Here is a 13,666-nt window from a genome sequence, read left to right as displayed (position 1 = left end):
AATATGTTCTTTAGTTACTGTTATCTTTCCTTTCCTTTTTAGAACACTTTTTTTGGCTTAATAGCTTAAGACGGGAGCTTATAGCATCTTTGATCGGCTTTATATCTTTTAGATCAGGTCTTCCATTAATCTTTTCTTTTAAATCTCTAAGAAGAGAAGAGTCTAACTCGTTTCTAATCATGCTTTTGATTGTCTTCATGTATCTCCTTGGATCCTCGGCAAACAATATAAATTCATAGAAGGAAGAATTTGGAATGTAAGACCTATCCACGACATCCAGATCAATCTCTTCGTTCCCATCTATAATTTCAAGGAATCTCGGCCAGTTGAAGTGTTTTCCACAAGTATCCACAAAAAGCATTGCCATTCTTATAATGCCTGGGTTTCGTTCGAGTAGAGCACAGAACATTTCAAACAGCTTTTCTTTGTCTCTATAATCTGTTTTCCTTAATATTATCTTGATAGCAGACATTGATTTCTTGAAAATTGTCTGGTCTATCTCTGCGATGTACATAAGAACAGGAATAACATCTACATCTCTTGGGTAGTTGTTTTCCAGTATGATCCTTATAATGTTCAATACTCTAGTGCACACTAGTATCGACAGCATAGACATCTTTTCTCTCTTTCCTTCAAACAGCAGGGAAATAGATGTATCGATTCTTTTGATTTCTTCAGAGTCGTCCAGGGAGACTAGAGACATCACTGTGCTTGATGACTCATCATAACTTTCCTTATTTATTATCTTTTCAAAGGTGTGATCATCTGAGGCTTTGTGTAGACTTTTGGCCTCCTCCAGGGAAATAGATTCAGAATCCTCCGAGAGTTCAATCGAATTCATAAAATTCATGAAGCTTTTTTTGAGTTTGGACTCAGATAAGAGTAATTCTACGAGCCCGTTCAAGATCTCATCTGTCTTCGTAGTGCTAAGATTTAAGTTAGAATAGAAGTAGGTAAGGAATGCTTGAGAAAAGGAACTTGGGTCCCTGAAGAGGGCTAGCATGTTCTTGGTGAAACTTCCTTCGTCAAGATTCTTTATGGCAAAGACATTCATAGCTATCTGTTCCATAACATCGGACTCGGGGTCTATCTTCTTTGCTGATCTTGATTTAATATTGAGGACTTTGATTCTACTAAGAAGCTCGTTTTTCTCGGGAAAAGATTTAAGCATGAAACCCATTACATAATTCACGTTCTTGTCAAACATCTTTTTGTTCTTCACAAGCTCAAGAGAAACTGCATTGATATTCTCTTTGGTCAGCTCTAACGACATCATGGGGTATAGATCCTATGGAAATAAAGTATTGGAAACACTAATAAGCTACTTCGAGAGGAGCCCTGTAGTCATGGCAACAGTCAAGATGAAAGCAGACCAGAAGAAAAGCATTCTATTGGAGATAATAAGAACAAGTAAGTCATTCTTCAAGTTACAGGAATTGGAAACTCTGGGCTCGAAGAAGGGGATAGTGGTAAATACGATCAAAGAAATTCTACAACAGCTTGTTGACGAAGGTCTTGTCACTGTCGAGAAGGTTGGAACCTCCAATCTGTATTGGTCGTTTGCATCTGAAGGAGTCCAAAAGAAGAAGTTGAAGTGTAAAGAGCTTATGGACGAATGTAAAAGAATGTCTGAAGACATTTCTAACAAGAGAAAACACTTAGAAGACGAAAGAAAGTCCAAGAACTACACGGAAGAGAGAAGCAGGCTGGAAGAAAGGCTGAATTCCCTAGAGAAGATGGAGGAAGAACAAAAAAAAGAGCTAAAGAAGTTCGAAGAAACAGATCCTATAGTCTATGACAAGCTTATCGGAGATAGAAAGAAAGTAATCGACGAGTATAATAAGATTGTTGACAACATTTTTGTTATACAAGATTATATCTGTAACAAGTTTGCAATGGAAAAGTCAGAGTTTAACAGTAGCTTTGGGATTCCTCAGGACTTGGACTATATCCAATGATAATTCTAATAAACAAAGGCAAAGATTTAGTAACTTTGATTGTTTCTGATTACTGTGAAGAAACCTTACACAGACAGAGAATTTGTTTGGTTTTATTTTTCGTTCTGCAAACCTAGCCCATGATGAAGAGAAACGACACAGAGAAATACAAGATGATGGCTCCCACATATCCCGACAGAAATACCTTCGAGTATGAAGAGATGACCTCTGAAGTTGGGATGTATAAGGTCCCTGTGAATAGGCCTGTTAGAATATACTGCGATGGGGTGTACGATCTATTTCATTATGGACATGCCCGAAGTTTGAAACAAGCAAAGAATCTTTTTCCAAATGTCTACTTGCTGGTTGGGGTTACAGATGACGACATAACTATAAGACTTAAGGGAAATCTTGTCATGAACGAAAAAGAAAGAGCTGAAGGACTAATCCATTGCAGATATGTTGATGAAGTTATAACAAGTGCACCATGGGAGTTAACATCGGAATTCCTTCAAAAGCATAGAATAGATTTTGTTGCGCATGATGACATTCCGTACAAGGGAGAGAATAAGGACGATATCTACAAGTTTGTAAAAGACATGGGGATGTTTATACCGATCAAAAGAACAAAGGGAATTAGTACTAGTGGAATAATAACAGACATAGTGAGGAACTATGATGTATATGTCCGAAGAAACCTTGAGAGAGGAGTTTCTGCAAAGGACCTGAATATATCGTTCCTTCATATGAAGAGAATAAAGATGAGTAAGAAAATGAATGAGATGATCAAGAATGTTGACATTCAAAGAGAGATTGAAGACATAAGGCGAGAAATAAGAATTGCAATGAGGTACTGGGAAAGAGTGTCCAACGAGATTATTTCTGGATTTATAGAAAACTTTTACCATGGAAAGACTTCTGGCAGGTTTATTGATCGCCTAGTGGAGTTTGTGAAGCTTAAGAGAAAGAATGAATAATTGTCTTAAGACATGTAATAAATATTTGGTTATTTTAATGTTTGGATGGGCCCATAGATGTTTCTTCCGAACAATCCAGATAATCCTGGGGAGAAGGAGTCGATGGAAATGAAAGGGCCTCTTTCACTTGTTCGCCGGGCCATGGTTAAGATGATTCCTGTGTTGATTTCTTTACGAAACAACAGAAAGGTCACAGGAAAAGTGGTAGCATATGATCGGCATTATAACTTATTGGTAAGAGAAGCTAGGGAGTTTGGGACTGCGCGAGGTAGAAATAAGGGAAGAAAGAAAAGGCAGGGTAGCGAGTTTTCTAGAAAGCTTGGAAATGTCTTTATCAGGGGAGACACCGTTATACTTGTTGCAGTAGGAGCTGAGGCCGAAGAGCCGGAAAAAAATAGTATGGAGAATGACGAGAAGAAAAACACAGATTTGACACAGGAGGAGTGTCAAACTAATAGTAAAGTCTAAATTAAAATGTGTGCCTAGCACCCTTGGTGCCTGCAGCTTTCTATCTGCTACTCTTTGACATCCTTGGTAAAAACCAAGAAAGCTTCGAAAATAGCAAGGGTAATCCATTAGATATGTTTTATAACGGAAAATTCGGCCATAGAGGCTAATAAGATTTTATTTTATCTTTCATGACTGAGGATTCAGCTTCATCTTTCCCATCACATCAAAATATCCCATCTCGTTTCTCTTCTCAAACTTCAAGCGTTGTCTGCAGCGCCCGCACTTCTTCCTTTCCTTTTCGACAACAGGATCCTTTGGTGTTTGATTCCTAACCTTTCCAGCTTTGTTGATTGTAATAGTTGCCTAAAGTTATTTCCAGGACTCCGAAGTTCCACTTACCATTTCAAAGGGCCTTTCTGTTAAGGAAAATATTTTCGAAGGTCGAGAGGCCTGAAAGACAGATATTTCCGAAAATTTTATCCCTCACGAAATGGTAAGTGAGGTATTTGAAGCTAACTTATAGAGTTTGGAACTTGAGATTTCTGGCCTTAAGGAGAACAAACTGCTTTCCAGGAAAGAATTGGATGTGGTTGCATACCATCCTGGAATGCCTATTCCCAGCAGAGAGGAAATAACAGACAAGATATCTGAGCTCTATCAAACAAGCAAGAAGAACATTGTAGTTGGAAATCTTAAGAATAGGTATGGAACACACAGAACCACACTCAGAGCAAAGATTTATTCAAATGCTGAAGTTCTTTCTTCAGTTGAGAAGAAGCATGTTGTAGCAAAGATCACTGGAAAGGAGCTTCAAATAACACCTAGAAGGGTAAGAAAGGACGAAAGGAAGAAGCGCTATAAGATCTTTGGTACTATCAAGAGAGCAATGAAGAAGGCAGAGAAAAAGAATAAATAAGTATCATCTTATTTTTGTACAGGATCATTTCGATCTTTACCCCGGATGTTCTCTATGTGCTTGAAATATTGTTTAATTTCCTTCACCTTGTCAAGAACTTCCTTACCAACAGATCCTTGAAGCTTTTGCTTGCATATTTCTAAGGATATGCATAGATATAACTTGTGAAGCTCTCTTTCCAACGCTTCCTTTGGGTTGGGTGGCCTTTCCTCCTTTTCTACTTTATTTTTGATTTTATCGAGAACTTCAAATAGTCTATTCATTCCCGAGAGATCCATATCATGGATAGAAAAATTCTTCAATATGAATCCTTGAGATGGAGGCATCCATAAACCTCTGGAAGAATTCTTCCCTAAAAGGAACTTTGAATAGGATATTTAAAGAGGAAGTCCATGGACCTTTGAGAGTATTAATCTCTCCGAATAATATCGGAGTTGTACTACTTGATCCGAAATCCTCATACCAGTTCGTTGAAAAAACCCTAAATAAGAAAATTCTAAAGAACTTGGATTTTATTGTGGTGGATGGACATAAGGCTTCTCTACCTTTTGATTTTGTTCTAAAAGAGGTGTCTGAAGATGCAAAAGAAGAATATGCAGCAATAATACACAAACGCTAGATCCTGTTGAAAGTCTTAGATTCTTTCCTGGCCCCTTGCAATTCTTACAAACCTTTCATAGTCTAGCTTGAATAAATCTCCTGCCTGTGTGTTTAATGCATCTTCTCCTGTGATTTCAACAAATATAACATAAAGATTAACAAGTATGCTCTCCAACCCATGGCTAGGCCTCCACCCTAGCCTCAAAATCTCCATGCAAACATTTCCATCATCATCAATATTTGGATGGAACACTTTATCCAGACACAAAAGCTTTGGAGGCTTAAATGGATAGGCATGCGGTATCTTTATCTTGAATCGAAACAAGCGATTTTTATATATTCCTTCTGTGATCATCATGGAATATTTTATTTCCATAGCGTATTTATCCTCAGAAGACCTATCCACATTCAACAGTGATCCTGGGAGAAGTTGGATAGATTCAATCTCGGTCTTTAACCGGAAAGCTGCAAACGAGGAATCTTCTCGGGGGTTCATGGGTTGTTTACACTCCATTTCTTATTTCACATTCCGAATAGTGAATAAGAGCATCTTCAAATACTTTTGAGGAAAAGGTCTTTCTAGTAAACCAAATCTCACATTCTGCCAAGACGAGTGGGTTCTTTAGGTTAAACCTCAAGACAGTGTTGCAAAGGATCACAAGAGAATAACGTGTTGCCTCCTCTTCAAAGTCTATGTCCATTTCAGCCACGGAGTCTTTTATCTTACTTTTTTTCTCGGGTGTTATTGTGTTGTATTCATCAACTATTAGTATTGTCTTTGGAATCTTTTTAAGCCCACAGATGCTTCTTCCATCCCAAAGAATCAAAGACTCCATTCAGGGAAAAAATCCAAGGCTTAAAATTAAAGTACCTTTATTTATTGGATAGGTTAAGCTGTAAGCGAGGAGAAAATCTTCTCACAAGAAAGTAATTACTTAAAAGGATAACTATTATGAGAGAAGTAGCTCCAAGAGGCAATAGAATATATTTAGAGTAGTTTTGATCTACTAGAAACCTGGTCTGAGGATTGAGGAGCTTTTCTCTGTTTTCTTCATCACTAAGATGTAGGTCATAAAGACGTGGAGTCACTATTGAACCCATAATGGCCTTGTATATAAAAGTAAACTTCTCGTTTGGTTCCTTAGGGAACATCACCCTTTCAAAGAAAGACAGCCTCATGAATCCTTGAAAGAAGATTTGAGGCCAAAGAAGTATAGAGGGATACTTTAAAAGTTTCAGAAGTCTGAGATTTCCGGCCGAAGGAACCGAGAGTATTTTTGTAAATGTATATGAAATCTCCGGAGTAAGAGATGTCAGAAATATGAAAGTGATCATCGAGAGAAACTTTCTAAACGCACTAGAAGATGTAATGCTTCTCATCATAATATCAAATGCCAGTATTAAAAGACTTCCTACAATTATGTAAGTGATTAGTTCAAACGTATTTCCCCCATGAATTCCTATGGATGATGAAATCCCCAGAAATACAAAGCATTTTAGAATGGTTATAGGTGTTTCGGCAATCCATGTCGAGAAGTAAAGTGTGGATATGCCATATGTTGCCTTGGATGTTTCTCTGTGGACATAATTTAAGCCATCAAGTATGTCTGTCGAACCGAAAAGGGAAAGTGTAATTAGTAGAAATGAACATATCTCCCACTTGATTGCCTCATCTACATTGCCCACTAGAGATTCATCAATCATGGATTTTAAGGAGCCTATAAGCCAACGAAAAACTGATTCTGTTTCATCACGTTCGTTTATGTTTAGATTTAGGAGATTTTTAAAATTCAAAAATTCTATAGAAAAGATCATTGGATACAAGAAATAGACATAGACAAAAAGAAAAACGATCTCGAAAATCCAATTCCTCATCATCCTCCAAGATCTCCATTCCATAATCCATTTTCTTTTAGCTATCTTGAGTGCCTTTGAGAAACTAAATGGAAGCTTAACTACAGAGCCAGAGATCTGGCTCATTGTTTTGTTTTCGATTTTCAAGTCTCCCTCTTGGACGGCAGACTCTATCATTTTGTTGATGGCCTCTCTATACTCCTCAATTCCAGAGATATACGACTGTCCAGAAAAAAGCTCAAATAAAAATTCACTCACAGACAGATTTCCGACTCTATGAATTCCTTTAGAATCAAAAAATCTTTCGCATTGATCAGCAGACCCCGAATACACCAAAGATCCCTTATTAAGAAACAGGAGATAATCAAACATATCAAACAATCCCGGACCTGGCTGATGGACTGTTGTGATCACAATCTTGTTGTTTTCAACAGCATATTCCTTGATCATTTGAATTAATTCAAATGCAAGATGTGAATCCAATCCACTTGTTGGCTCATCTAGAATCAATACTTCTGGAGAAACTGCAAACTCAACAGCTATCATTACCCTTTTCCTCTCCCCTCCTGAAATCGCCGTCATAACTACGTCCTTAAGATCCTCGATATGAAGTTTTTTCATCACCTTATTGATGATCTCATTAATACTTCTTCCTCCTCTTTGTTTTTTCGTTGTTCTGCAACTCACACAAAAGTAAATATATTCGTGGATAGTTATGTAGGGAACTATGCAGTCATCCTGATTTAGATAGGCAACCTGGGTTAACCATGTCTTTGGGTTTCTTGATTTCCCACGAAGAAGCACATTTCCCGAGACCTTCGAGTTTTCTTGAATTATTCCTACAATCAAATTTATCAATGTTGTTTTACTACTTCCACTAGGTCCCATGATAACTGACAATTTCCCTGATTCAAAAGTTGTAGATATGCCGTTTATCAGCCTAACATACTTGGTGCTTGAGGATAAATCTTTGTTGGGAGCCTCAAGAAAAATATCTTTGAGTTCAAGATTATATCCTACTATGGGTCCGAGGTCTTTTTCTTGCATTTCCATGGGCTGTTTACTATGTAACATATAATAACTTTCAATTTCCAAATCAACTATAAACGACATAAATCTCTCCTTTATCTCCTGACTTTAATAATTCAATTAAGCATAGGTTTCCGAGATGCTAGAGAACTCCACACTAAGAAATACTTTACAATAAACAAATTCCTTTGTAGGATACTTCTGTTATAAATGTAAAGGCGAAGGCCTTCTGCCAATATTCATATACACTCTTATAATCATCCGTAAGAACCCACACACAATCATCTCCCCCTGCACCAGAAATTCCACATCCCCAAATGTCATACTCATTGGTTTTTATAAGTATTTCATATTGTTTTTCAGGGACTATTGCTGTACTAATATTTCTTATAATGTTCAGATATTCTATATAGAGTTTCTTTGGATTTCTCCTTTCTTTGTTAATTCTGGAATTCATATCTTTAAGAGATTTCCATTTGGAGTCGGAAAGGTCGATTTTCTTAAGCATTTCTCTTGTCGAAGTGCTCTTTCCAAAGGATCCAAGAATCAAATACCGAGGAACTTTTTCTATTGGAATGCATGCTTCTCGATTGGAGTATATGGACCCTAAGAGACAACACATTGCATCAGACCCAGATCCACCTTGATTGGTTTTCTGATGCACCTGATATGTTATAGACAAAAGGTGATTCAGAATTTCTTTGGAAAGAGAAAGATGGCCTAGATGTGACTCTAAATTCCCTCGGAAGACGGGAGATCGTCCCCATCTTTCAAAGCCCTTGAGAGAAATTATTTGGTTGAGGTCTTCCTGATGGAATTTCAAGAGAGCATATACTATGGATACAAGGATACAAACTGATGACCCAATCCCCGTCTTCTCACTTGTAGGCCCATTGACAAAGAATCCATTCCCAGCCTTCATTCTGATTTGTATTTGGTTTTTAGGTATGATTCCCGTAACCTCAAAGAAGGAATCGACAACTTTGAGTAAGTAATATGAAGATTTGCCTTTGTCTTCTGGCAAATCGCTACGGTTATGGTAGTATGTAATCTTTTCTTGTCCTTCTACCTCCACTACTATCTTCTGTTTGCTAGACTCCATCCTAATCGCCTCCGATATCATGTATTCCTTAAGAGCTATGGCTCTGCATGTTTCTCCTTCCAATACTATATATGACCCATTCACAATTACCTTCCCAGGTACCCTGAACTCTATCTTTGGATCCATTTATTAAGGGGTTCTCTTTCTATATACCCATCTTAGTTTCTAACAAAGAAAAGGATTTTTATGTAACCCATCAAAATGCTTCCGAAACTAAATGTTCCTACCCGTCTTAATAAGAGCTATCTGTTAGAATACCGAGTACACAAGATCGTCCCAAAGACCACCCCAAAACCTCGGGAAGTCGAAAGATCGGCTTCTAACTATCGTACCATACTTTGTAAGTTTTTTCTGATGAATTCCTGTAAGCATGGGGATAACTGTACATATTCGCATGATACAAGCAAGTTTCCATGTAAAGCATTTCACATAAAGGGAAACTGCACAAGGAAGGATTGTCCTTTTTCTCATGAACCTCCAACCGATAAGGAAATGGAAGAAATTATTAGTGAGAAGCAAGAAGAATCTACTTCGTTTTTTAAGTCTACTTTGCTCTAAAAATATTTTCCTCCTCTCCTCAGACGCCAGAAGACAATTTTAATCAACTGTTGATAAACAAATTTTAAATTTAATTCATTCATTCTTCTTTTGGATCTCTTTCCTTATTTCTTTCCTCTAAGCTTTCAAAGAATTTAACCAATCTTCCAACCCTATTATTTCTTGTGGCCACATTCCTTTTCTTCCCAATGTCTTCGGCTTCAACAAAGATTATCATTTCATCATCCTTACCTTTTTTCCCGGCCAAATCTTTTACATCCAAAAGAGGAGGAACACTATCGCCAATATTAAGAACGGTCCTAAACTTTTCAACCTCTTCTGTTGAATCCGGCTTTCCACCGATGTTTCGAGTGATGCTGGTTTCTACGAACGACTTTTCCGATGTTTCCGACATTTCAGACGTCTCCATGGAAGGAATGAATGCTGCAAGCAGAGCAGTCTTCAACTCCCTAGAAAGATCCTCAGAGGTCATCATTGCATCTTCCCCAAGACATTTCTCTTCGTTAATTGGACAGGGGCTATTTAATCCAATCTTCTGGTTTATGACAAGCTTATCTTCAGACTCTTGTGCTTGAATAGCTTTTATGATGTTTCCCATGGCCTTAGGAGCATCAGATTCGTGTTCTTTCTCCTTCCCAGATTCCCCAGGCTCTGTTATCTTAACAATAGACAGTGCTATCTTTTCAAGGTCAGAATTTCTTGATGGTCCATTTCTGGACTCTGGAGAAGCCGATCCAGAGGAGGTATAATCCTTGTCTTGTGAAGGAAATGGCAGCAAAATCTCGTCTTGGGAGCCTTTGTCCGATTGGAGACCCCTGCAATCTGACTTCTCTGAAGTTTCTTGTCTGTTAGAAAAATTCAAATCAACAAAGGTGTTTGACGTTTCATTTTCACACTTCAACGAAATTTTGCTCGAGCCCGTATCTTGGCTACAGACACTAGCGTTGATATCTTGATGTTCATCCGTCCCGTCAACACTATATCCATCGGAAATTTCGGATATCTCAAGAATTATGGGTTCACACTTTTCCTTGGATCCATTGCTACAATTCCCATTGATCTTCCAAGGAAGTTGCTCGCTAGACTTTTTTCTTCTGTAGAATTCTTGGGGTGGAAGTCCCTTGTTTTTGCGATCAAAATGGAAAGATCTTGACCTTATCATTTCGTTTGAAGGAGAGCTTTGAGGAGAGTTGGAACACTCAACTCCCCCAGCAGGACCTATGTGCTTAAGTTCATATCCGTTAACTTTCCCATCTTCATTAACTATATAAACATCAAACGTAGAGATTTTCTCTTCGCTACACTCAGTCACATCTTCATCAGAAGACTTATGGCTTAGCATACATGCTGCCCCAATTACATGCTTCATAACATCAGATTCAAAAGATTCCTCTCCCTCTCCATTAGATCCCTCGGCTGATATGGGAGTCCCAACTTCCTTTTCTTTCTTTCCGGACATCTTATCCTTGTCCTTGCCAGACAGTCCATCCATTCCCAAGATTCTTCCTACCTTCATATATGTACTTAATTCATACATTCCTCGAAACCAATTGCCTTGACTTGCACCAGTTCTATTGGTCCATTTTGTGCCGTTGGTATGGGAATGTCCAATCACCAAGCACATGAGCCTTGGAGAAGAATTTTCGTCTATGGAACCTTAGAAATTCCACTACCCCCTTTTCAATGATAAATAATGTTTTTTAAAGTGCCCATACATGGAAAGAGAGTTTGACTTCATAATCTACGGTGCCTCGGGATATGCTGCAAGATACATCATAGAAGCCTTCAAGGCCGAAAACGTTAGGTTGGCCTTGGCATCAAGAAACATAAGCAAAATAAAGGATAAGGCATTTCCTGTTTACGAATGCAAGATAGATAATATTGATGAAATTGCATCCATGACAAAGGTTCTAATAAACTGTGTTGGACCTTATTCCATCCATGGAGAATGCATTGTCAAGTCATGTATAAGAAATGGAACACATTACATGGACATATCTGGAGAGGTATATTTCTTTGAACTTATCATCAACAAATACCATGACGAAGCCGTGAGGAAGGGTGTATACATCATCAACTGCTGCGGCTTTGAATCTGTCCCTTCAGACATTGGAGTTATGTATCTCCGAGATATGTTTGAGTACTATGTAGAGATAGAGAGTGTTCTCAAGGTCAGTAATGTTGTTGTGAACTTGACCACTTGGGAATCTCTTCTTGCATCGGTTGCAAATTTCAGAGAGATGAACGCCCTCAGAGAGAAGAGATACGGTCAGGGAAAGAAAAGGCGATCTCTCCGGGTTGTAAAGAAAAATTCCTACCAGGTGATCTTTCGGGGAATAGACTATTCTGTTGTGAGAAGAAGCCAGGAGCTAATGGAGTCTATAGGGATCAATGGGGCGAAGTACTCTGCATATCTAGATGTCGGGGGGCGGATTGAGATGATAAAATATCGAATCCTTGCTTGGGTAATATGGCTTTTCTCTGGATTTTCATTTGGAAGATGGATTATCACGAGTCTAGCCAAGATGTTTGCTTTCCGAACCATTAAAAGGAGGCCTTCCTTCGAAGAGATCAGAAATGCAGACTTTACAATTGAAATAAGAGCCAGAGGGGAAAAGGGGAATGAGATAGTTGGGAAATTGCTCACAATAACCGGCCCAGACCCTGCATATATAGTGACTTCGGTATGCTTGACTCAGACGGCAGTTACATTTTTGAGAAGCCTTAATCAGAAAGAAAGAGGGACAGGCGTAACTCTTTTCCGGGGAGGGGTTATAACACCGGCCTGTGTGTTGTACAATACAGACATCATCCCGAGACTATCATCAAAGGGAATAAAGTTTGAGCTTAAGGAAAGTAGCTGACATGAGCAGCCTTCTTTTTCAAACTTTTTGCATGATGATCTTATAGAAGAAATAAATGCTCACAATAATCCATTAAAAGCAATAAGGTCGTTTTATATCTATGAAATTTAAACTTATTTTAATTAATAGCTACCCATAATTTTATTTCATATGGATTTTCCATTTTTACTAGTTATCTCGGGGTGGGCAGTAGTTGGCTTCTAGACACATCCGAACCAGACTCTAATACAGTTGTTCAGAATCTTTCGAGCCTTTATTTGGAGTTCTAAATGTGTGGCTACCGATGGATAAGATAATTAACCAATAAACTCCCATATAAATTTATTTGAAACTCGCACGCTTTCCTTTCATGAAAGGTAAGATTCTTCTCCTAGCATTTATAAACCAATTATTAATCTGTGCAGGACCAAGGCCAGTCTTCTGGCAAAGATATGCCTTTTCGGCATCCGATGGATATGGGTTATCCATATTCTCTTTAAGCCAAGATCTCAGAAGCTGTGAAGTGTCCATAGGGAAGTTGGCCCTTGTCCTTGGTTTGGCACACCTGGTCTCTGCTTCTTGTTGTGTAGGCCTCATGGTTTCTACAGGCTTGACTCCGAAGGGCTCAGAGATGATACTGCTTACACATCCTCTAACGAAAGCAACCTCGGAATCAATCATCTCCATGAGTCTGTCTTCAAGTATAATCTTGTGTCTCACTCTTCTAAGAATAAATAGCAATGCCATTTTGAATTTTATTCCTTCTCTTCCAGAGTCTCTCATTATTCCAATCTCGTATTCACTCCGAAGACGTCTTATGTCTTCCATTAATTTCTCTCTGCTAACTCTGTTGGAGAAATAGCATTCTTCAGCATACATAACTTGATTCAATATATCCATTATCATGTTCATGGCTACCGCTCCATTCACTCTGTTTTATCTAATTGTCTCGCGATAGCTTAATTAATCTTGTTTGATAGAGGTTTTATAATTTAATATTTCAATTGTGTCAATATGACAGAAATAAATAGAATCTGGCCTATCCAAGCGCGCATAGAAGTCTACAGTCTCATGTTGTCTTGTAACATCCTTTTCTAGTGTTCTGTCTTGGAACCAATTTCCTCTACACATCGGTGGTTTTGTATATTACATCGAAAACTAATTGTTTAAATTAACAATTAAAATACTATGTTATCTCATTCACACTCGGTCGATTCTGTCGTATCTTTCTCCTACGAAATTTAGGTCGTCAAAGATCTTCCTACCACGAAAATTTCACCTTTCCTAAAATAGAGAATCGAGGTGAGATTGATCTTCGTATCAAGAATAACTTATATTACTTGCCATTGGGGCTTTAAGAAGAGTTATACTAATTTAGTCTCTTACTTTACTTCAAAGAA

General features: G+C 38.1%; 16 protein-coding genes across 16 annotated transcripts; 7 read left to right on the top strand and 9 right to left on the bottom strand.

Annotated features, from left to right (window-relative positions):
• Window positions 1–10: 10 nt before the first annotated feature.
• Window positions 11–1,276, bottom strand: Eint_101580 (uncharacterized protein; the record flags this gene model as incomplete). Its single annotated transcript, XM_003073797.1, has 1 exon — window positions 11–1,276. One exon carries the CDS (start codon window positions 1,274–1,276, stop codon window positions 11–13), a length of 1,266 nt encoding a protein of 421 aa, XP_003073843.1.
• A 70-nt stretch (window positions 1,277–1,346) lies between these two features.
• Window positions 1,347–1,958, top strand: Eint_101570 (putative meiotic recombination protein; the record flags this gene model as incomplete). The annotated part of the gene is made up of 1 exon (XM_003073796.1): window positions 1,347–1,958. One exon carries the CDS (start codon window positions 1,347–1,349, stop codon window positions 1,956–1,958), a length of 612 nt encoding a protein of 203 aa, XP_003073842.1.
• Window positions 1,959–2,077: 119 nt separating this feature from the next.
• Eint_101560 (choline phosphate cytidylyltransferase) lies at window positions 2,078–2,914 on the top strand (the record flags this gene model as incomplete). Its single annotated transcript, XM_003073795.1, has 1 exon — window positions 2,078–2,914. The coding sequence occupies one exon, from the start codon at window positions 2,078–2,080 to the stop codon at window positions 2,912–2,914; it is 837 nt and encodes a 278-aa protein (XP_003073841.1).
• Window positions 2,915–2,971: 57 nt separating this feature from the next.
• On the top strand, window positions 2,972–3,382 carry Eint_101550 (small nuclear ribonucleoprotein D2; the record flags this gene model as incomplete). Its single annotated transcript, XM_003073794.1, has 1 exon — window positions 2,972–3,382. The coding sequence occupies one exon, from the start codon at window positions 2,972–2,974 to the stop codon at window positions 3,380–3,382; it is 411 nt and encodes a 136-aa protein (XP_003073840.1).
• A 168-nt stretch (window positions 3,383–3,550) lies between these two features.
• Window positions 3,551–3,766, bottom strand: Eint_101540 (40S ribosomal protein S30; the record flags this gene model as incomplete). The annotated part of the gene is made up of 2 exons (XM_003073793.1): window positions 3,551–3,727; window positions 3,764–3,766. The coding sequence occupies 2 exons, from the start codon at window positions 3,764–3,766 to the stop codon at window positions 3,551–3,553; spliced, it is 180 nt and encodes a 59-aa protein (XP_003073839.1).
• Window positions 3,767–3,854: 88 nt separating this feature from the next.
• Eint_101530 (ribosomal protein S24e domain-containing protein) lies at window positions 3,855–4,280 on the top strand (the record flags this gene model as incomplete). Its single annotated transcript, XM_003073792.1, has 2 exons — window positions 3,855–3,857; window positions 3,888–4,280. The coding sequence occupies 2 exons, from the start codon at window positions 3,855–3,857 to the stop codon at window positions 4,278–4,280; spliced, it is 396 nt and encodes a 131-aa protein (XP_003073838.1).
• An 8-nt stretch (window positions 4,281–4,288) lies between these two features.
• Eint_101520 (uncharacterized protein) lies at window positions 4,289–4,558 on the bottom strand (the record flags this gene model as incomplete). The annotated part of the gene is made up of 1 exon (XM_003073791.1): window positions 4,289–4,558. One exon carries the CDS (start codon window positions 4,556–4,558, stop codon window positions 4,289–4,291), a length of 270 nt encoding a protein of 89 aa, XP_003073837.1.
• Window positions 4,559–4,596: 38 nt separating this feature from the next.
• Eint_101510 (uncharacterized protein) lies at window positions 4,597–4,899 on the top strand (the record flags this gene model as incomplete). The annotated part of the gene is made up of 1 exon (XM_003073790.1): window positions 4,597–4,899. The coding sequence occupies one exon, from the start codon at window positions 4,597–4,599 to the stop codon at window positions 4,897–4,899; it is 303 nt and encodes a 100-aa protein (XP_003073836.1).
• A 15-nt stretch (window positions 4,900–4,914) lies between these two features.
• Window positions 4,915–5,376, bottom strand: Eint_101500 (ubiquitin conjugating enzyme E2; the record flags this gene model as incomplete). Its single annotated transcript, XM_003073789.1, has 1 exon — window positions 4,915–5,376. The coding sequence occupies one exon, from the start codon at window positions 5,374–5,376 to the stop codon at window positions 4,915–4,917; it is 462 nt and encodes a 153-aa protein (XP_003073835.1).
• Window positions 5,377–5,383: 7 nt separating this feature from the next.
• Eint_101490 (uncharacterized protein) lies at window positions 5,384–5,716 on the bottom strand (the record flags this gene model as incomplete). The annotated part of the gene is made up of 1 exon (XM_003073788.1): window positions 5,384–5,716. One exon carries the CDS (start codon window positions 5,714–5,716, stop codon window positions 5,384–5,386), a length of 333 nt encoding a protein of 110 aa, XP_003073834.1.
• A 37-nt stretch (window positions 5,717–5,753) lies between these two features.
• On the bottom strand, window positions 5,754–7,781 carry Eint_101480 (White ABC transporter; the record flags this gene model as incomplete). The annotated part of the gene is made up of 1 exon (XM_003073787.1): window positions 5,754–7,781. The coding sequence occupies one exon, from the start codon at window positions 7,779–7,781 to the stop codon at window positions 5,754–5,756; it is 2,028 nt and encodes a 675-aa protein (XP_003073833.1).
• A 151-nt stretch (window positions 7,782–7,932) lies between these two features.
• Eint_101470 (mevalonate kinase-like protein) lies at window positions 7,933–8,991 on the bottom strand (the record flags this gene model as incomplete). The annotated part of the gene is made up of 1 exon (XM_003073786.1): window positions 7,933–8,991. The coding sequence occupies one exon, from the start codon at window positions 8,989–8,991 to the stop codon at window positions 7,933–7,935; it is 1,059 nt and encodes a 352-aa protein (XP_003073832.1).
• A 75-nt stretch (window positions 8,992–9,066) lies between these two features.
• Eint_101460 (putative zinc finger domain-containing protein) lies at window positions 9,067–9,423 on the top strand (the record flags this gene model as incomplete). Its single annotated transcript, XM_003073785.1, has 1 exon — window positions 9,067–9,423. One exon carries the CDS (start codon window positions 9,067–9,069, stop codon window positions 9,421–9,423), a length of 357 nt encoding a protein of 118 aa, XP_003073831.1.
• Window positions 9,424–9,502: 79 nt separating this feature from the next.
• Window positions 9,503–10,915, bottom strand: Eint_101450 (uncharacterized protein; the record flags this gene model as incomplete). The annotated part of the gene is made up of 1 exon (XM_003073784.2): window positions 9,503–10,915. One exon carries the CDS (start codon window positions 10,913–10,915, stop codon window positions 9,503–9,505), a length of 1,413 nt encoding a protein of 470 aa, XP_003073830.2.
• Window positions 10,916–11,138: 223 nt separating this feature from the next.
• On the top strand, window positions 11,139–12,287 carry Eint_101440 (uncharacterized protein; the record flags this gene model as incomplete). Its single annotated transcript, XM_003073783.1, has 1 exon — window positions 11,139–12,287. The coding sequence occupies one exon, from the start codon at window positions 11,139–11,141 to the stop codon at window positions 12,285–12,287; it is 1,149 nt and encodes a 382-aa protein (XP_003073829.1).
• A 321-nt stretch (window positions 12,288–12,608) lies between these two features.
• On the bottom strand, window positions 12,609–13,178 carry Eint_101430 (TALE/PBX transcription factor; the record flags this gene model as incomplete). Its single annotated transcript, XM_003073782.1, has 1 exon — window positions 12,609–13,178. One exon carries the CDS (start codon window positions 13,176–13,178, stop codon window positions 12,609–12,611), a length of 570 nt encoding a protein of 189 aa, XP_003073828.1.
• Window positions 13,179–13,666: the final 488 nt, after the last annotated feature.

The sequence above is a fragment of the Encephalitozoon intestinalis genome, chromosome X (genome assembly GCF_000146465.1).
Source record: "Encephalitozoon intestinalis ATCC 50506 chromosome X, complete sequence".
Taxonomy (NCBI): Eukaryota; Fungi; Microsporidia; family Unikaryonidae; genus Encephalitozoon; species Encephalitozoon intestinalis.
The sequence above is the reverse complement of the archived record's forward strand: the minus strand, read 5'-3'. Positions and strand labels throughout refer to the sequence as shown.